Genomic DNA, 21,181 nt, shown 5'->3' with positions numbered 1-21,181 from the left:
GGAAGTAAAACCCATGTAGAGATATTTAACAAAAGAAATACAAAATTGTATTTAATTCTACCTTTATTTTCTTACCTCATTTTTTGTTTAAAACTAAAAAAACCTATCTATATCGTTTAATCTAATAACATGTCCAAAACAATAAGATGGTTTCCCTCTAACCTCTCACTAATAACAAACATCAAAGATGTGAGCTAGAATGATTCTTCGCTAAACACTTGGATATGAGAACAATAGTCCAAAATCACATCCAAAAAGCAATAATTTTACACAATAATCCCTTCTTGTTCTTGTTGTTGTTGTCGCGATTTCAATTGAATAATGCTGCATTTTAAGCTCCTCTCTTCGATCTGCCAAGAAAATTAAAAACACAAAAAGAAAAAATTGTCACAAAATCATACACACATCCATATGTCTTTTCCCATGTATATTTTGGTTATATATATGGTGTTTATTGATTACCTCTAGAGCTGAAACAGTTCCCAGCAACTCAAAACACTCTTCCAAGAGTGATTTCTCTCTTGACACCACCTCCGCTAACTCTGAAAGTAATGAACCCATCTTTTGACCCTATTGTCCACAACATTTCAAGGTATAGGTACTAAGATATATGTTCAAATACCATGTAGAAACATTATTGAAACAAAGATAATAATATGGGACATACCGCGGGTGAGAAATCGATTAACATTGTCTTGATCGACATTGTGAGATCTGTTGCATGTCTTAGTGCAATCGAAGCCGATTGTGGATCCACCTGGATGCACTTCAACTTGTAAGTTATAGTGCACAATGTGAAGATATTTTTTTACATTTCTTGTGATAGTAACACATGTCATCTCGAGATACAAGATGATTACATGGTGTAATTCTTCAGTAAAATGGACCAAATATAAAAGTTGAGTCCAAATCTAAGTTTATAGTAGTGTTGATTTTGGTGTTGGAAATGCCCACTGTTTGTCTTGAACTTTAATTTGAACTTAAGCAAGTACCATCACATGTCCCATAAGTGAATCTATAATGATTTGGAATTATACGCGGTTACAAGCTGATTCCATGACTCGTGGAATGGTTGTACTGTTAACCAACCAACTACTCCAAAAGATCGATCTGTTGGAAATAGGGAGAATTATGAATATAAGAGGGTCACGGGGTTTAACTAGGTTATAACACATATGATAAGAGTGGAGGAAAATATGCACTCAACACTCCCCCTCACTTACAAGGGTGGAAAGAATTGAATCCATGACCTATGCAAAACTAGTGTTCTGATACCATGTTAACCAACCAACTACTCCAAAAGACCAATCCGTTGGAGAGGGGGATAGCTATGAATATAAGAGGGTCACGTGCTTTAACTAGGGTATGACACATCCGAGAGTGAAGGAAAATATATACTCCACATATGCAATATACGCAATCAATGCACAAGTGACTATTGAAATTGAGAAAACGGTTACTAGATCATCGCAAGGGGTTGGAATTGAAAGTCAATAATCGAAACTTAATCATGAATAATGAGGAGCATCTTGGATTTTTTTTGCATCCACACACGGCAAAAATGACCTTTTATAATAATGTGAAATGGACGATTTTAGCATTACCTTTGCACCTTCAATGAGGGGAACTCTACACACAACTGAATGTAAGCAATCTTTAGTCATAGAAATTGCTAAAAGATGCTGCCTTTCCATATCTCCCCAAGCTTCCAATGGCTTGACCTACATATATGAACACATACAATACCATACAAGGTGTTAATTTTCTTGGGTTGACTAGATCCGGGTTGGTTCTGAACCGACCCATTTACATCCTACATGAATATGTTTCGTAACTGACCTGAGAATGAACAATGTTGTTCAGCTTGAGCTCAAGCTTCTCTTTCTCAAACTGAATGCGCTTTTGTGCCACAGAAGATTGCAACTTTGAAAGACTAGCCCATCCGTTTAACAAGTTGCCCTGCATGATCACCACAAAAATGCTGTAATTGGGTGATGCGGTCTTAAATCGCAAGATGAACAAATAAATTTATCCGAATGGGATGGTTAAGATTACCCGATCAACCTTCATGGCCTAGGATCCAAACTGCTCAATGAGTGGGCCACCTTGTCAATGGGCCATTTTTTTTTATAGATTCAAATCAATTGGCCATCTTAACCATATAATTTGATGATCATTACATGAAGACAATTGGCAATAATTCTAAGCATTAGCAATATCAAGGATCTTTTAGAGATTTGCTATTAGCACTCCAACTTTTACTAATAACACACCAATCTATATGCAAAGATTTCAAAAGGATTGGTGTGTAGTAAGTAAAAGTTGGTGTGGAAATAGAATTTATCCTTTTTTATTGGAGCTAAAACTTTCCCAGACAGATAGCCAGTCACGAAGAACATACTGATAACATACCTCCTTGATCTCGGTCTTTTCTAGTAAAATAATGAATAAATGACTTAAGTGCCCTCATCCTTAATCTTAAGCTGAAAACTTTCGAAACTTTTTTTCATCATCTTCAACTCTTAGATTAAAAAAAATTAAAATATTACCTTCATTTTCAATCTTAACATTTATCTTTCAAGCCTTAAGAACAAGATTGAATTTTTGGAGATTAAGTATCCGATGGAGTTTTAAATAGAAAAATAAGGGGATTAAGACGAGAATGGAAACGATGATTGAAGATGAGGGCTTTTTAGGTCAGTTTAATTAGTCTACAATAGAATACCGAAGTCAAGGGGCATATCAATTATTCACCAAAACATGGAGGGGCTCCATATTTTAATTCATGACTTTACTAACCCTCAAATGTTGTTTAAGTATAATTTTTTTCATGACGAAAATACCCTTAGATACATACCTCAGTTTGGTTCATTTTATTCTGACTCACAACATCAGCTCTAGCGTTAATAAATCTCCACTGAACCAACCGATTATGAAGCAAACGAAGCAGATGAGCATTCTCTCCAATCCCACACCCCATCGACAAACAATTCGACGAAGATTTCTTACTTTTGAACAATTCCAACCCTAAACTAAGCAAATTACCCACACTTTTATTTCTAGAAGGACTACTTGGAGGCTTCAAATTCGAAAACGATTGTATCGGTTTCCCCTTATTCTCAACTGACATTGGTGGTGATCCCGATCTCCCTGGCGATAACGCCCATTTAGATGTCGTTGTCATCGATTTTGCTCTCTTAATCGCATTTTTCGGTGGCAAATTATTAAGATTTGGAGAATTTTCTGATGTCGTTGGTGTTTGAATGTTTGAATCTGAAGTACCACGACGAGTCCTCGATGACTTTGATGATGGATCATGGAGGTACCTTGAAGAGATCTTGATTCCAGATCTTCGAGAGCTTGCTGTAGAAGATAAGTACGATGAGATCGAAGATGAGAACGAAGAGTTTTTTCCAATCGCAGGAGAACTAGCTTCAGTACTGGAGAAGATCTCGCTAGATTCAGATTCAGAGCTTAGAATATCATCAAGAGAATCAGATCTTCGTCGAATGTGTTCGTCGACAGATAATCTTCCAGGGATTAAAGAAGAATCACAAGAAGTAGTTTTTCCTGGAAATCGTAATTTTCCAGTAAATCTCATCGATCCACCGATCGGATGGTGATTTTCCTTCAAGCTTTCTTTCTCTTTCTCGAATCTACTGAGCTCGGAACAGCTTTTTTGTCGATTAAGAAACTGAGATGATCCATTATCAGATGCTTTTTTACTGTTTTTTTTATCAATAAAATCTTTTAATCGATCGTTTCCAAGATAATCAGCTAAAGTACCTAATTTCTTGTTTGAAGATAGAGAAGAAGATGAAGTTGAAGAATTTGAAGATGGCCATAATCCTCGAATCAATCCGATTTCTTCGACACTTCGATGCTTATTGGATCCAATATTTTTCTTGTGAGGAGAGAGAGTTTGATTTGGAGAAGAAATTCCAGATTCGTTCGATGTGGCAGAAAGAAATCGAGAGCTAACTTCACGAGATTTGGATTTTCGAAGTTTAGGTAATTGATCTGAAACCATTTTCTCAGTTTCGTTCTTCATGTTTTTTCTTAGTTAGAGAGGAAACAAAGATTTAAAGTTAAAAAAAGTTGCGAAAATTTTGGATTTATGATAGAGAGAATGAGAGAGAGAGAGAACGAATCAAAGATTTGTTTTTTTGAAAAGTGGTTAAGAAAAACGACATTTTGTAAATAGGCGGCAAAATAGGACCTTAGCCGGCGCACTACACATTGATGTAGGTAATTTTACCGAAATGGCCTTTCTTAAGCTTTTCTTTTTTTTAATATGGTATAATTAGGGACGGACTAGTTGCACACCACCCATTCCCAATGGCACTTCACCACTTAAAAATTCACCTCTGCTGCTTGCTCCATTGGGATGATGACAGAAAAATAATTAAAAAATTATGCAGTCATTTTTATTTATTTATTGTTCTTTTTCAATTATGTCCAAAGAAATTATTGTTAATTTAGTAATTTTTACAAGAATTTCTTTTTTTTTTCGTTTCAAAATTATGTTTACTAAGTTACATTATCTTGAAATACACATCCTCAAATTAAGTTCTAAACGAAGATTAGAAAAATCAGTGTTTTAATAAAGTTGGATTAAAAGAGAATATGAACAAAATCAATCACAAAACACGATCAAATAGAGCATGAGGAAAAATATATAAAATTATAAGTTAAAATAAAACTTAAACCCTAAAATATTAGGTATTGGAGTGCAAGCAATAAGTTAAAATAGAGATTATTAAAAAAAAAAAAATTAAGATTGGTATGCAACCACCAATTAGTGATTTGAGACTAATCGACCCTATAATTATTATTTAAAGAAGGGTATTTTAGAAATATCCTTGATAAAATTTGTGATATTAAGATTATCCCATTGCAAAATGCAAGATTAGGTTTTTCCCTTAATCGTAAATCAAGGTTGCATTTTCTTGATGATTTAATGGTGAAATTTTGATTTTGATTTTTTTAAATGCTCTTCAAATACTTAAATTACTGAATCAAAATTTCATTGTTTCATCAAGAAAAAAAAAAAAAAAAAACAGTGTTGACTTACTGTTAAGAGGTGTAATTTCAATCTTGCGTTTTGTTTTGAAGGGTGTAACCCTAATATCACCGATTTAACAGGGGTTTTGGAAAATACCTTTTAGAGAAATAAGGGGGTGGGGGCATTTCAGGGATTAAAATATCACTAAGAAGTCAGTTCGAGATATCGACTTGTGCCGGCATTGTAAGGAGACGAGGGATTCCAAGTGGAGGCCATCCTACATGCCACGTGGTATATTCAAGCTCCGTTTAGAAACCCCATTTTCCTTTATTTAGCTGCCGAAACGTGGTAGATCTTTTTCCTTACGTATCCCGAAGAAAAAGATCTACCGATCTATGCACATGCCACGTGAGTGACTTTATTCAAATCAGCTCATCGTGATTAAAGAAAAACATGCTCAGTGGAATGTGCACAGAATCATAGATTTTTCCTCGAGATACAGAGAGAAAAATCTATGATTATGTTCACATTCCACATCAATTGAGTTTAGTGACGCCTTTGACTGTGGGGCATTCCGTGATACATTGATAACAAAGTATTATCACAGGTTTAGATTTGGAGTCGGGTTAATGAATCTTGTAATCTTCCTCCCAAACGCGTTTGTTTCTATTTTTATTTTATCTAAACAAACACCTTAACGTAGCTTCAACGGTGAATCTGCCTCACTCTGCCTAGTTAGGGTAGTGATGTGGCACCTATCAAAAAACCTCTAACGTTCAACTTAATATCAGTATCAATAAAAAATAATGCTTATAAGGTCGAACCACTTTCCTAAGTCCTTTACAGCATTATCTTTTTTCTCTTTAGGTTAGATAAAGGTGACTAATACGCTTAATCACTCTAAGATTCTTGAGATACTTTCCCAGTTCGATTGAAGAGATCCTCACGTTGAGTATCTACTCCGCTACCCTAACAGGTTACTAGGTCGACTCAGTCATGTTGAGCTTATCATCTTCACAGGCACCCTCTACCGTCACGTGTAAGGCCAAGATGTAGCCCAGATTCTATCCCATACAGACTTGATTGCGTTTTGATTGAAATATTGATTTAAGGACAAGAAATTAAAACTAAGTAGAAGTAGACAAAAATAAAAAGATAATAATTCTGTCTCAACATCCTCATCATTACCAAAATAACATGTTTATTGAGTGTCCGACATTCAGCTTAGTTAAGCAGAATTGATTTAGAGAGTTACTATTGTCACACCAAATTTTACTAACAACACAGCAACTGTGCAATTCTTTAGTGATTTACGTAGGAATTTGTGTAACATTAATAAAAGTTAGTGTGGCAGTAGCAGCTCTCTTGATTTAACTATCTTCCCATTAAAAATATTTTTAAATTATCAATTTTAACTAAATATTCCTTTTCTTGTTTGTCAACACTAACTTTATATTCCATATACTTTGTCTTTGATTCTACTTATCTTAAAATTCTTAAATTCTTAATGCACTCTGCTAATTAATGCTAGATCAGCACATAACATAAACAATCAACTGTATTGCACTTTTTTTTTTTTAAATAAATAAATAAAAAATAAGAAAAAAAAGGTAAGAAAGAAAAATAAGTCCTACAAATTTTTACCCTTATTACCATCGTTTGTAGGGCACTAATAATAAACTCTTGAAGCAAATGATCAATGATCCCAACCGTCTGATCGACATACTCCACGGTAGACCTTGCACATAAGATCACATAATCTCTTAAGCTGACAGTAGGTCAATACTAAAAATTTAATCATTTAACAAGCCGATAAATTTCCCCACCACATCCTCAACTTTTCTATACAGAGGGCCGCAAGATTAGCAGTCCAAAAAATATAGCTTCAACCCCACCACCCACTCTCACTACAAATTAATCAACTCCTACCCTTTTTTTCTCTATGTACATGTACAACCCGTCCCGCTTAGCTTACGTTGAAGGGATGTTAGTTGTTGGAATGGTGATTTGATGAAATGTAGATTTAAGGTGTCATCAAGGTGACGCTCAACGTTACCAAAGAGAACTCGAGATCTAACCAGTTGCTGATGTGGAAGCTTTCATCGACATAGACAAGACACTGGAGTGGTCTACATCGGCATCCAATAGACCATTTCCATGTGTCACACCAACATCGAGCTTAGCCCCTCCTGCAGCATTTCCACCTCCAGATGGTACTATTTGATTGACTACTGGATCTGTGTTGCCAGATGAAGTTACCAGTCTTCGTTGCTCTAGATACATGTCAGCATTCTCTTGGACAATTCTCGCATTGCTGCCAGAATCTGACACTGGAGACGGTTCATCCTCCCTCTCGGGCTGGATATTGAGGTCAATGCCACCTTTAAATGGTGAAAATGAAGGTCTGTTCCGGTTACGATCGTCATCAACACTACCATTGACCAATGGTGGAGATTCCTCCTGATCTGGCTCATCGGGCAGCTGGAGCAACTGCAGCTTCTTCTGGGTAGATTCTGCTTCCTTCTCCGACTGTCGCTTCTCACGCCGCTCCATAAGGGTGCGGAAACGGCGCTTGACCATCTCGCAGACAGTGCATGCACATGTATCCTTGTGCTTGGGACCCTTCCCACTTGGGGGTTGAATGCAGACAATGCATGAGCACCCGGGACGATGACGAGGGTGCTTTGTGGTGGGCTGGGATAAAGGAGGTAGTACCTCACCTTCTCCTAAGATGGCAAGGTTGGCAAGAGTGTCAAGCCCCTCTGATGCTTCAACGGCATCACTTTCTTTCTTTACGGCCTTTGTTTTCTTGCGAGGACCTGATGAGTCAAAAACAACACATGCGACAAAAATTAACATTATTATGTTTTGGTATTCCTTAGTCTAGAATATGACAACCCACGCATGTTGACAGTATCGTGATGATGATAATAAAACATAAATGTGATTATCAATTAGCCTAATCTGGGTTTCAAATTCATACCAGTATTCTTTGGTAAGAGCAGATCTTCAAGCTGTTGAGTGGTTAATTCCTGTGCTGATGAACATGAAGACCTACAAGTATAAAGAGAATAAAACAAATAACAATTAAATTCTATATTCAGTTATGGATATTAGAGACTAGATGTCAATAAGGAACAAAGATCAGACATGTCAAATATACAAGTGTAAGAACAGCTGATAGTGAGAGGAGTGAGTTTCTAGTTACCATGTCTATGCACCAAAAATCTACACTAAACTTGTACCATTGTCCACTAGTTATGGATGGATTATCTGGTTCATGTTAAAGGAGAAGTTCCTCGGTGCTAATGATGTAACATTGAAGAAATGAAACTAGAGAGGGAATAAATTCAAAACCATAACTAAGAAACTAAAGATTTTAAGATAAGTAGGACAAAAATTATATGAATTATAATATTAATTGGGACACTTATAGGGATGAAGCACAAAGATTAACGGACACGCAGTACCACAAAAGATGGTTAAATTGACACAGAAGTAACTCATATAATTCGTGCTAGATGGAAAAGAAGTACATGATCACTTATCAAGTGTTATCCAATCGATATATATACCAATTTAAAAAAAAGGAAAATTTTACAAAACAACAATATTACTAGCAATACTCTCTCAGATTGAATGTTGGGCTGTCAACATTCAATCTTATATGAAGTTGAATTTCATAGAGGAACATGGTCTGTTTAGACGACCCCAAATTATTTGGGTAATGTTTTTGATGATGATGACAACAAAGGATGGGTTTTCAAGAAACAATATATTCATAAAATGAGCATAGTACAGATGAGAATGTTGAAATTGACAGCTTGTTAAGTCAGTTAAACTCTGTGAGAGTTGATGCCATAACTTGGGTTCAAACCTGCCTTCACCTACTGATTACTAACCGCTAAACAAACTTATCTTAAAGAAAAGAAAAATGAGTATATTGATCTCAAATAACATTGTGAGAAGGAATGCTTTAGACCAAGTCAAGGTTCTAGAGGACTCACCAATTGAAAAAAAAAATAAGGGTTCTATAAGATCTATGTTGTTGATCCCACTAACTGGGAGAAGGTGTAAGCAATGGCAATGGTGAAGACTTCACAAGAAAAAACAAGAAACTACAACAGAAACACATAAATAATAGTGGAAGATCAATCAAGGGATGGAACAAACGTCCGTGAGCTTGTAGACTAGAACTGTGTGCCACATGGTGGACCTAATTTTACAAGACTCACTAACCCACAAAGAGAGCAGCTCGCAGATCTTTTTTTTTCCCTTTGGGACCTTTTTCCCTCTTTAATTTGTAATATTTGTGAAAGCACTAGACATGTAGGATAGGTGATTTTCATAGATAGGAGGCCAAGAGATCCCTAATTAAGCCAAGGGGGCCATTAATGTAAATCATTTTCTACATGGAAATAATCAGATAAATACAACAAAAAAACATACTGAACTTGGTTAACAACACCTATGCCTAAAAAAAGGATGCTTTGAAACATTTCAACGTCTCATAAGCAAAGAGAGCATTGTAGAATGTAACGAACTCGTGTTCTAGATCCAAAATGTTGGGTGCCATTAGTACCTTTCTGGATCCCATGAGTTATCAGAACAAGTCCATCTTGAGGGAAGAAGTGTGTTGACAGGCAGTTTACGCCACTTAGAACAGTCTTCACACTGAGTCCATTGAATCTCTTCACTGACAAAGATGAAGCACGATATTGTAACTCATTTGGCAAAGATAAATGCATGGTTCAACAAATCTGACCAAACCATGTCCAAAGCAATACAGCGGAAAAATATGACCAGAAATTAAAATTTGATTGGGAAAAAATGAACTGTGTAAACATACGAGAGGTCATAGTAAACAAAATTGAGTAATACGATCCAAAAAATGGAGCGCTAGCAAAATACCCATGTATGTGAAATGCCAAACATTTATACAAAGAATACCCTTCAACCAGATCCCGGCTAAGAATAATCAAGATTGATAAATGTAGTTGAAGTCAAGAAATACTGATCATGAATGCGTGAGCACATATACTTGTAGCTCTACATACTTTCAACCAACATTTTATATCAAATATAGTGCCAGAAGGATTATAAAGTTGCAGTTACAACACTTTCTCAGAGTTAAGAATAGTCACTTTTTAATTCACCGAAACAGCTACCAATACACATGGTAGGGCAACAATTCATGCATTTCCCAAGCCTGAATATTGAAGGAGGTTTACTTCAGGTTGGTGGCCAATGTAAAAACTTTACCATCTCTTAACATGAATTCTGATCATTTGAAGGATCACAATTTGTGCAACCGACCCAAATTTTTATGGTAAGGTTTTGATGATGATGACAAAGGCATGGTAAAGCAACATTAGATCACTTAACAAGTGTATATCCTCTCACAAAAACCCTAAAAAAAATATCTGTAAGAAGCATATAACCTATAGCATGAACAAGTATAGGAACTCTTCGGCATCTATAATCCACCTAAACCTACACTGAAGAACATTTAAAAATCAAATAAGAAATATCTATTGACAAAGACTCTTCAGCTAAGAAAGTTGTGAAAGACGATATTTACCCCACATTATCGGTAGTGGAAATTGTAGGCTTCCCAAGTATAGGTGCTTCCTGTTAGGGAAAATCATATCAGAGATCCAGGACCAACTCATACTATACCACAGTTTATTTCATTAAGATGAAGAAACAAGGGTTAGCAAACCAACAAATCATCATATCGCATTTACTGATTAACAATTTTTCAGAAGTTTTGGCTAATAAAGTAAATCACTAGATACACCAATAGAGCAGTTGACAAACACAAATTAAATCTTTACGCACATTGCCTTTTAACACTACATTGCTGGTCCCACATTACTAGAGGATTTTAGCATCCAAACATTATTTATGTAGAAGCCCTATAATTGGTAGGGAAAACAATATAAGCATTATTTAGCCCCTTTTTTTTTTCTCTTTTTCTTCTGATGTTTTTATTTATTTATTTTTTTTTTTTTTTTGGGTGACATCTATATTGATATTTTTACCTACTCAAAGATTTTCTTCATTGAATATATGAAACAGAACTACCACTCTAAGAAGAGAATGTACTGATTTTCAGGACAAACTTTCTCTAGTCTTGAAGCAGGTAAAATGATTGAGTTTGAAACAAGAGAATTTATTAGCTTCTTTCACACATTCTTTATTTCCTACAACTAATAGAATTTAAGTTCTTGTTTTCTGCTTCAATGTCAATGAGTATAATCCATGGATATCAACTCTACAGAAGAAATACAGACACAATTTTACTTTTTTTTTTTCCTTTTTTTTTCCCATCCGACACTCTAAAATGGGAACTATCAGGAAGAAATAGTAAAACGTTGACAAGAGAATACATAAATAAATCATAAGCTGACTGTTTTTACTTCTAACACAACTAGCATAGACAGGCATACCTCATATTCCTCAAATGCATGGCCTTCAATTATCACAACACTAGGAACATGGTTAGGAGGTGGGCGGAACAGTCCTTGAGCTTCTTCCCATGTAAGCTTGAGCTCTATTAGGTCCTCCTTTTCTATCCGCAGGCGTTTACTTTTTGAACCAAAAATGCTGCTTTTCCTCCTACTAGGGAGGAGGGAAGACTTGGCCCCAGAAACTTCTTTTGCTATATAACTTGATTTATCTACTGAATTAACCTGTTGGATTGATGAATAACTAGTTGATTCTGCACCACGCTTTAGACGATCGGGATTTGAAACTTTTTCTCTAGGTTTAGATTTTTTATTATTAACCACAACTTTTTTGGAGACACTGTTACCAGACTTGGGTGTTTGCTTGTCCTGTCAACAGAAAATATATATATAATTAAAAAAATAAGTAAAATCAAGTGAAGACTTGTCGGGAACAAAAATAAAAATTAAAAGATCATTCTAGTCACCTCATCAAAATGCATAAGCAGAAGTACCAAATTCTAACAATAGATGATCATGCATAAAAGGGGTATAAGGGCTACAAAAAATAAATAAATGTACCCAATAATTGTAATGCAAGTCACTAAACTTGTCACCACAGCTGCTAAGATGTTTCTAATAAGTCATGAAGTTCTCCAATGAAAAATAATTCTTAACTAAATCACAAAATTGGTTGGCCGATCAAGATCCTTGCATCAGCACTATAACAGACTTACCAATTCAAAATCATGGACATCAATCACATCGGAGAAGAGCCATCTACCATCTTTTAGGCTCGCTATTGAGGAGCGAAGCCACAAAGAGAATGATGTATGTGCAATGAAAATCTTCAGGAAATGAAGATTCCGAATAACTTCCAAAATCTTATGTATTATAAGTTATGATGGAATATGTAGATCACAATTCTAGACATAAATTTATAATGTTCTCTGAGTACCATTCATAAAGAAAATAAAATTATCTTGTAGTGAATGATAGTTCTCTAGACCACAGATGTACCCAACCCAAAGTTACAAATTATGTCTAAGCTATGCATCAATAACATGTGCACGTATGTTAGTGTTGGATATAAAAATGAGGTGCTTCACACAATGCCTCCAAGAAGCCTGAGAGGAGAGCTGATAAAAATGTTGTAACACAATGATTTACTAGTACATCTTGTGTTTCCAATTACTTAAAGATACCACAAAGCTTTTCTTCATAATATGTGAGTTCCTGGCATTGTATTTATCTTTGGGTATCCAGAATACATAGGTTGGCTATACAAAGTAAAACAACAGAAACCGTGGCATGATAAACAACTATAGAGAATTTGCTTGAGCATTTATAACTAAGAATGGCTGCAAGAAGAATTTGCATGAACCAAAGCGAAGATGAAGATATACAAATTCACACACACCCTGCATATATCAAACAATAAATTACGGCACTTGGTTATTTAAACCTGGTCAGAAGGTGGAATGCTTGAAGCCTTTCTGAATCCCATCACCAGCTTTCCTTCTGGATCTTTCCGACTAAATGTCACTGAAAAAACAACAGTTAACACTCAGCCCCAAAAAACGAGGGGTAGGGGAGCAAATATTAATGGTATAACCATAGAAAATGAATATAGGGTTCAAAATGGAAAGAATAAATGCATGAACTGCAGGACAGAAAATAAACCACATGCATACCAGTATTCTAATAGATGAATACGTCAGCCAATAAAAAAAAAAGGACGTAAGAAACAGTCTTTCACTTGAAGTTGATCAATTACCTATATCACCAGCTTGCAATTGCATTGAATGAATGCAAGGTGTGACACCCTCTAAGACGTACATTCTGCTATTATTATTGGGCCAGAAGCGGAATTGGAATACCCAATCCTTGCCACTTGCATCCTGAAGTTTAAGAGGTAATCCTTCTGGCTGAGAAATGGTAGGGAAATAAGCCTGTTTCATGATAAGTGCATGTCAATACAACAAGAGATCCATCTTAATTAAAGAAATATGTAGCACACGAATTTAATATCTTCCTGCAAGTAGAAAAGGAAATTCAACTTGTAAAGTGTAAAAAAACATGGAAGCACTAAAAGATAATGAATACTAGAGAGAAGACCACAACAAATCAGACTAAGCTAAGTTTCCTTCACAAAAGGATTGCAGTTGCCACTAAGATAGTGACGCTGATCTTTTGGCCTAAATGATACTCCATTCAGCACATAGTTAAGCTTTGAAGAGCTGAATTCCAGGCAGTCAAGAAACAATATGTTCATAAATGAGAGTAGTTGAGGTAAGGATGTTGAGATGGATGAGTGGTAAGACAAGGAAAAAAAATCAGAAATGAGCACAATGGTTGGAACCTAGGAATAACCCCTATAGAAGATAAAATATAGATTGATTGAGCTTTGTCATGTCCAACATAGACCAATGACAGCACTAGTGATGAGTGCTTCAGTAAAGGTTGAAGGCTCCACAAGAAGATAGCCAACATGGATTGAGGAAGTAATTGAGGAAGTAAGAAAAAAATTTCAACACAAGTTCCTTGAAAGAAGATAGCACTTTAGATAGAGTTGAATGGCCAAACAGGATTCTTGTTGCCAACCCAATACTCAGGATAAGGTATTGATGATGATATACCCTATATTAGGGCAAACCATGAGATTAAAAACTAATATATGATGCTTAAAAGCAACTACAACCCAGAGTAAAATGGTATTAGAACGTTCAAAAATTTAAGGCATCGTATTTCTTCTCGTTGAACATAAAAAAAGCACCATGAAATATTAATGGGATAGGATAACAATCAAAATGAGAGATGATGATGTGAGGGGGGGTAGAGAGAAAACATGGGCTATGCATTTTATTTCCTTTTGAGCTTCAGCAATCACAACTGAAAATTCTACATCCAGTACCTCTAAGAGTGTGTTGAGGGAGAACCCTTCAAAGAAGTCACAATATCAACCTTAATACACTATCTTATGTCCAAATGACCATGTTCTACTTAATTCCTAGAATGGTAAACTTTACAAATTCAAGTATCAAACAAACATAAATGCCATAGAGAACAAATAGTAAGGGCTCACCTCTGCACATTTTTTTGGTAGCACTAAACGCCCTATGCGGCCAGCGTCGCTAGCACTTAATATCTTCTCAAACAAAGGCGTGATGACACAATTTGAGCTTGGATATTGTTAAGGCTTATAATATTAAATTAGATTTAAGTAGGATGAGATCAAAATTTAAAATAATCCTTGCTTATCTTACAAGATCAAAATAGAAATAAGTTAATAAATAGTAGAACAGCAATGCAATTTGAATTCAGAACCACAAATTGCTGCTGCTTCTTTTTCTTTTTTTTGCCTTTTTTTGGTGCTAGGCAACCACAAAATGCTTTTACTAAAATGAAAATAAGTGGATACGTTCCAGAGATTTGTTGTAATTCTTGATCTGTTATCCTTGGCCAATATTGAGGAAGTAACTGATTTCGTCCTTGTGCATCCCCTCGAGGTCTTTCATTGGGTATTTGAGTTTCAACAGATGAGTCCTCTCCATTGTGCTGACCAGCATAGAATTGCTTGGCCAATGGAGTTGGAGGGGTTTGTTGTTGTGACTGAGTTCCAGAAAACCTATTTGGTCCGTTTGCCCCACTAGGTGATGAATAAGGTACAGAAAGACCCAAATGAGGAGTTGGTGATTCATCCTTTGAAGCTAAAATATTAACACATGAATTTGGATGGGCCTCATAGGTCATTCCTGAAATAGAAGTCTTCAAGAGAGGTTCAGCAATCACTCGTTTTCTCGTCTCTAGTGGATCATTGTCTCCTGTACAGTGGGACGAACCGCGAAAGACATCTACATTCCCTTCTTCCCTATGGAAAGTATGAAATGCAGTCACCATATCAATACTGGTATTATCATGTGCAAGTCTATCTAAAGCAGCAGGGTTGACACTGCTAGCCATCACTCTTTCAGATGGATCTTCAAGTTTATTTGCATAGGCAACTTCATAGGGCATCCGTGGATGCAATTCAGAATGAGTTGTAGCAGAATTCCATAAATTGAGTGGTTGCCGCCATTGTCCAGAAACCATTCTTGTTCCATCAATTGGATTCCACTTTTTCATGGAGATGTCTTTAAGCCTCTCATGTACAGGCAAAAACAATGGGGGTGGTCGTATCTGGTTTGAAGCCTGGAAACAGTATATAGAAATAATGGTTAGAATATAAATTTTGGACAGAGTAGAAGCTGCATTGAGTAACTATCTCTTAAAAAGCAAGAAACTATTCATTAATGAAGATCTTCAAACTGATGAAAGAGCAGCAAAATCTTACAAATTTAGCAGAGAATTGGTTTTGTTGAAAACAGACAATTGATTTAATGGTGAGTAGATTTAACAGAGAATGGACCTATGACATCTAAAGAAAAGCTTTGAAGATAGACAGACCTCATCTCAATGGCCAAGATAGGCAAAGTCAAGGTTGAGTTAGACCAACTCAACTTTGAGCTGGAGTGAAGGAATATTAGCCAATTTAAAAACAATCCAAGTGAGCCATACTATGTCAGGCCACTACAAGGCCATGACCGAGTCACCTGGGTTTTTGGACCCTGCCCGGGATAATCCAATACTTTCAACCATGTATGTTCACTGACAGTATGAATATAAAGACAACTTTTAGATGCAAGACTTATTATTTTAAATTATATTGAGATGAATATGCATTTGGTGTAGTAAGGATTTTCAACTAGGGATGCATTCTTGCTCAAGGCATGAATGTGAGCTAGGAGCTGGAGATTGGGCTGATTCATGCTCCAAACTTAGTAGATTCATACTCCTATCTCAACAAAAAAAAATTATGACATAGGGTGCCTCCACCCCCTTTGGATATAGGACTAGTCCATATGGATACACCCAACCACCACAAACTAACGTATCAGGTATAATCGTGGGGGAAGGGGGACTCGATCTCACGTCACTAGGGAGCAAGCTATGGTCTGAACTACTACTCCACCATCCGGGGGTCCTATCTCAATAAATTTACAATACCATTTCATTAAATTCACATTATCCAGTTCAACCTTTTGCCTTGTCAAGTAATATTACACAATGGTAATTTTTTTTCTTAATAGTAAGAGGTGGTTAGGCAGACCCCCAACCAGAAGGAATACACCACACCAACATTTACAACCTTACATAGGCATGCCCATTGGCATCCTTCAATACAATACCCATCAATTCTAAGCGAAAATCAATAGTAATTGATTAACATCAACAAAGTCAAGAATTCAATATTTGATAATACATTGATTGTTTCCACATCTAAAATACCATTCATGGATCACCACTTGTGAATAAAAATTACTAATCAAAGTGACTTAGGAACGAGGGTCTCTATGCATGACCAAGTTCATTATGCCATACCTTATGGCGGCCAATTAGTGTTCCTTTTTCATTCGGTATTATAGCCAAGTATATCCAAAAATATAGATCACTCGCCATTAAAAGAGAACTTGGACACAAGTTTGTGCATAGGCATCAAATTAAACAATTAGAAATAATCCAAATTAGAAAATGTGAATAGAGGATTTTCTTTAAATAATTAAAAAAAAAAGTCAATAAAGGAGCATTCCAACATTGATTTATACTCTTGTTTGGAGCTTAGCATCAATGACCAAAATTATCCGCAAATATTGCTGTAATATACCATCAAGAATGATGTATCCAAGTAGTGACTTGAAGAACTACCAAAATAGCACCAACCCGTTACATATACATATTTGATCCTCTTTCTTGCAAAAAAAATTACTACCACCAACAACATCCATAATTCCATCAATTACTTATCTATAGAAGAAATGAGTTAGTTCAGCTAATACTCTCGTATCTTTAATTAGGGTTGCTCCCTGATAAAAGGTCTATGCAATCACAATTATATGACCACTTATATATCAATTTATTATTAGGTCCCATATAATTTTCTTAGGATCCATTTGAACAAATAAATTACTTGCATTGATGTCCAATACATTTGTTAACATAGTTTCATATACTTCACAATTATTAGCATTGTTGACCTGATTCTTTACTAAGATTGATTTCCATATGCATGTACTGGAATTGAAACATGGTCCTTGCATTATCAATTATCCTTCTTTTTTAGTCTTAAAAATGACAAGGATCACGAATGATCCTTCTGCATAAAAAGATCGTGTTTAATGATTCTTAAAGAACCAAGAAGAGATGTCTTTCACATCTCAAAGCAATTAAAATAGAACAACGGGAATAAAAGATGAGAATATCAGGTCAGAAGCATACTACTCCCTTACCATAATGATGTTTTTTCCAGCACATGCCATACAATCGACTCCTCCAGCATCCAACAAAACAAGTGCTTGAATTGAAACAATACATCCACAATGTACCCGCTGCGAAGGGAGATGTAAAATTAGAAAATCAGAGCACAAATGATTTAATAAAACAAAAATAAAATTCAGGGGTTTATGCAGCATTTACCCAACTTGACATATAAGGCATTGAATAGGTTACATTTTTTTTGCTCACCTTTGCACAAGACTCACAATCCCTCCAACCAGCAGCATCTGAATGAAATGTGTCACAGAATTTCCCATCCTCAAATGCAGAACTGGTTCACATAAAGCTAGGATCAAATTTTAAGAAACTGCCAATTTGAATCTTTTAAAGGAAACAAACAATGTTCATCTTGATAAGTCCAAAAATGCAATATAGACAGCCCAAGAAAACATGGAGATAGACTTATGATGCAAATGACTTTATTCCAAAATGGATTCATTCATGAATCTCATCATTTTAAAATGTTCAGATATTTTGAATCAAACAATTTAAATGAGTAATCATCCAAAGAGATTAGTTCTATGTTCAAAAGCCTAGGATAAGCTTATTTTATTTTATCACACCTGTCTTTTATAGGGGGCTTTTTCTGTAACTTTAACAGGTCTCCCAACCAGATTACAAATAGTTCACATGGAACAGAAACATCCTCAATAGGGTCATCTCAGATGAGATGATAGTAAAAATGGGAGAATTAATGCTTCCTAAAGGTCCTAAAGCAGATGTGAAACAAGGTTAGAATGCAACCCAAAGATAGTCCAAAGAATGAGCTCTTGTTTCTCATTTCTGGACAAAATTAAGTCATAAGATAAAGAAAGAATCATCTACTCACATCATTTGTCATTACTCACTCAAAATTTTCAATTTAATCTACGCAAGTTTAATGGCATGAACATCAAAAAATGAAGAATGAAACCAAAATAGTTTAAGTTAGAAAGCAGCCGAATACACAAAATGAGTCTCCACAACAGGTTCAATCCATAGGTGCCAAGTATTCTACAATACAACCCCCCCCCCCTCCTCTTAAATTTCCCAAGGATATTTTCGTAATTTCATTAGTATAATGTAAGACCCTAGTTATGTTTTCCTAGAGTATATATTTCTCTTTTTTGGTGAAAGGGTGTAATCTGTAATTGCGAGTTTTCTCTTCATAGTGGAATCGGTGTGATCCGTCGACAAATCTCAATCTTGAGGGAACTGCGTAAAATCTGTGTGTTTCTTTGTGTGATTGCATCTTGTTTGTGTCCTTTTTCCTTCTCCATAGTTTCTGCTTTCTTAACCCCCACCACCACCACCCACACCCACACAAAAAAACAAAAACAAAAAAGCCAGCAGACAGCAGAGAAGAACAGAGTAGCCAATGCAATTGATCCAGGAATGTTAAGAATTCAATCATCAAAATGCAAGGAAAATTGCTATTTCCAATAGAAACAACTTATAAAAAAAACATTTATTCAAACTCAATCTAGCGAAATCTATCCTTCTAACTCAGCAAACAAAATCTGGACAATTAAACCTCCCTATTGCTCTATATTTCCACTAATACGGTAATGTAACTACAAACGAACCTCAAAATCATCAAAGCGAGAACCTAAACAAGTCCTTTTTCACAAACTACGCTAAAATCCTTCTTAAAAGCCAATTGAAGCTTCAAACGAACCTAATCAGCATCAACTAGAACCTAAAACATCAAACAAGTCGACTAAATCCACATAAATCGATTCTAAAACCTCCAAAACTAACATTAAAAGAAAGAAAAAAAATTTAATCTACCTACTACAAAGATTACAGATTTGAAGTTCACAGTAAGAGAGAAAATGCTTACGCGCATCGATCGCAAAGCTGAGCGAAATCCCCACTTCGAAGCTGCCATCCTTTCCTCGATCGCTCCGATATGGCAGCGTTACAGTCTGGATTGAAGCAGAACTTCTTCGAAGACGACATTAACAGAAGAAGAACAACAACAAACGAAGAACGAAGGAGAAACCCTAGAGAGATCCTCGAAGACGAGATGAAGAAGGAGAGGAGGAGACGTTAGTGGTGCCGTGATCTGTAAGCATGAGAGAGAGAGAGAGAGAGAAGAAGAAGAAGAAGACGAATGTAGAGTTATATAAGACTACGTGGCGCTCCTTATTCGTGGCGTCGTCCGTTTCTCTCTTCTTACTCACACTCGGGTCTCATTTTTCTAACTTTCTCTTCCTTGAGTCGCTGTCGTCGTTGTAAAAGTTGTAACTATAAGGATAGATAAAAGAGGCGTTCTACACTAACTTATTTATCCACTGCGTTCAACACTTCGATGACGTGGTTGTGTGCCCAGAAATCTTAGATTTTTTCCTCGAGATAAACAGCAAATTCAATGGTTCCCTGTACACTTCCACGTCAGTACAGTGTTGAACGCAGTACCCAAGAAAGTCAATTCAGAATTTTTCGGATATAAAGTAGTTTTTTCAGTTCCCTCCCTTATTAATGTGACATATTAGCTACGCATCCTCACTAAAAATTATATGTCGGTCCTTAGTTTTTTGTGAATATATGTAAGACCCCCTTATATAGTGAAATATCCCTAACTACCAGGGGTGGTGCTATCAAGGAGTTGGGGGGTGCAATTGACGCCCCCTATATTTTCAACTAATTACATGCCCCATTTGTCCCCACTCCCTCACCTCTCTCCCCATTTGCCCCCACACCCTCACCTCCCTCTAATTCCCCCCCGCCCCCCCTTCAATTTTTTTTTTTTTTTGTTGATGGGCCTTCTCATACTAATTGGAAATGACTTAAATATCCTTTTCTTTAACCTCTAAATAAAAACCTCTAAATTTCTCTCTAAAATCATTCATCTTCAAATTCTTCAACTATACAATTAACCATAATTTGCCCTCATTACAAGAACATCATAGCTCTGCCCCTGCTAACCATGATCTTATATGAGCACTTACAAAATGACTGAATTAACCATCTTCAAGATCACTATGATCTTCTAAATCAATGATTTTCAAATATAAGTTTATGTCCTAAAGAATGAAGATGTTCAACACAATGCATTTTTTTAAATAAAAAATATATATTTAAGGTTGTTACCTAGACAAGGGCGGAGCTAGGATTTTGCTCATGTGGAGGCAACTAAGAGTAGAAAAAAATTGTGAGGGGAAATAGTGGCATATTTTTTTATCCGTCACTAAAATTTGTCGCAATAGTTCACTAATCCATAGACTTTGAAAAATCCCCCTATTGTAAAATCCTCCCATGTGTCTAGAGGTTGAGATGGGGTTATTTAGAACATTTAATGTTTGTTGTCACCATCATCAACCCAAGGATTTGAGGTCCACTATGTTAAGAGATGCGAATCATTTTATATTTA

General features: G+C 35.9%; 2 protein-coding genes across 2 annotated transcripts; both read right to left on the bottom strand.

Moving 5' to 3' along the window:
• Positions 1-70: 70 nt before the first annotated feature.
• LOC147387482 (QWRF motif-containing protein 3-like) lies at positions 71-4,051 on the bottom strand. The gene is made up of 6 exons (XM_086421343.1): positions 2,858-4,051; positions 1,840-1,959; positions 1,605-1,721; positions 668-757; positions 463-570; positions 71-350 (listed from the first exon to the last, which is right to left on the bottom strand). The coding sequence occupies exons 1-6, from the start codon at positions 4,049-4,051 to the stop codon at positions 267-269; spliced, it is 1,713 nt and encodes a 570-aa protein (XP_086277469.1). The 3' UTR covers positions 71-266.
• A 2,612-nt stretch (positions 4,052-6,663) lies between these two features.
• On the bottom strand, positions 6,664-20,011 carry LOC147387481 (B3 domain-containing protein Os07g0563300-like). Its single transcript, XM_086420325.1, has 12 exons — positions 19,649-20,011; positions 18,016-18,097; positions 17,781-17,879; positions 14,876-15,645; positions 14,540-14,636; positions 13,232-13,406; positions 12,920-12,999; positions 11,458-11,844; positions 10,587-10,636; positions 9,588-9,701; positions 7,989-8,059; positions 6,664-7,824 (listed from the first exon to the last, which is right to left on the bottom strand). The coding sequence occupies exons 1-12, from the start codon at positions 19,765-19,767 to the stop codon at positions 7,079-7,081; spliced, it is 2,790 nt and encodes a 929-aa protein (XP_086276451.1). The 5' UTR covers positions 19,768-20,011; the 3' UTR covers positions 6,664-7,078.
• Positions 20,012-21,181: the final 1,170 nt, after the last annotated feature.

Source organism: Akebia trifoliata, chromosome 13 (assembly GCF_017979445.1).
Source record: "Akebia trifoliata isolate Shusen 1 chromosome 13, ASM1797944v1, whole genome shotgun sequence".
NCBI classification, from domain to species: domain Eukaryota; kingdom Viridiplantae; phylum Streptophyta; class Magnoliopsida; order Ranunculales; family Lardizabalaceae; genus Akebia; species Akebia trifoliata.
The sequence above is the reverse complement of the archived record's forward strand: the minus strand, read 5'-3'. Positions and strand labels throughout refer to the sequence as shown.

Excerpts from the sequence above, each read along its gene's own strand:
- LOC147387482 (XM_086421343.1), bottom strand. The coding sequence starts at position 4,051 with ATGAAGAACGAAACTGAGAAAATGGTTTCAGATCAATTACCTAAACTT. Across the intron at positions 758-1,604 it reads CCCTCATTGAAGGTGCAAAG|GTGGATCCACAATCGGCTTC; the intron begins GTAATGCTAAAA and ends AAGTGCATCCAG. Across the intron at positions 571-667 it reads TAATCGATTTCTCACCCGCG|GGTCAAAAGATGGGTTCATT; the intron begins GTATGTCCCATA and ends TGTGGACAATAG.
- LOC147387481 (XM_086420325.1), bottom strand. The coding sequence starts at position 19,767 with ATGTCGTCTTCGAAGAAGTTCTGCTTCAATCCAGACTGTAACGCTGCC. Across the intron at positions 18,098-19,648 it reads CAGCTTTGCGATCGATGCGC|TTCTGCATTTGAGGATGGGA; the intron begins GTAAGCATTTTC and ends TATGTGAACCAG. Across the intron at positions 14,637-14,875 it reads TTACAACAAATCTCTGGAAC|CTCAAATTGTGTCATCACGC; the intron begins GTATCCACTTAT and ends ACAATATCCAAG.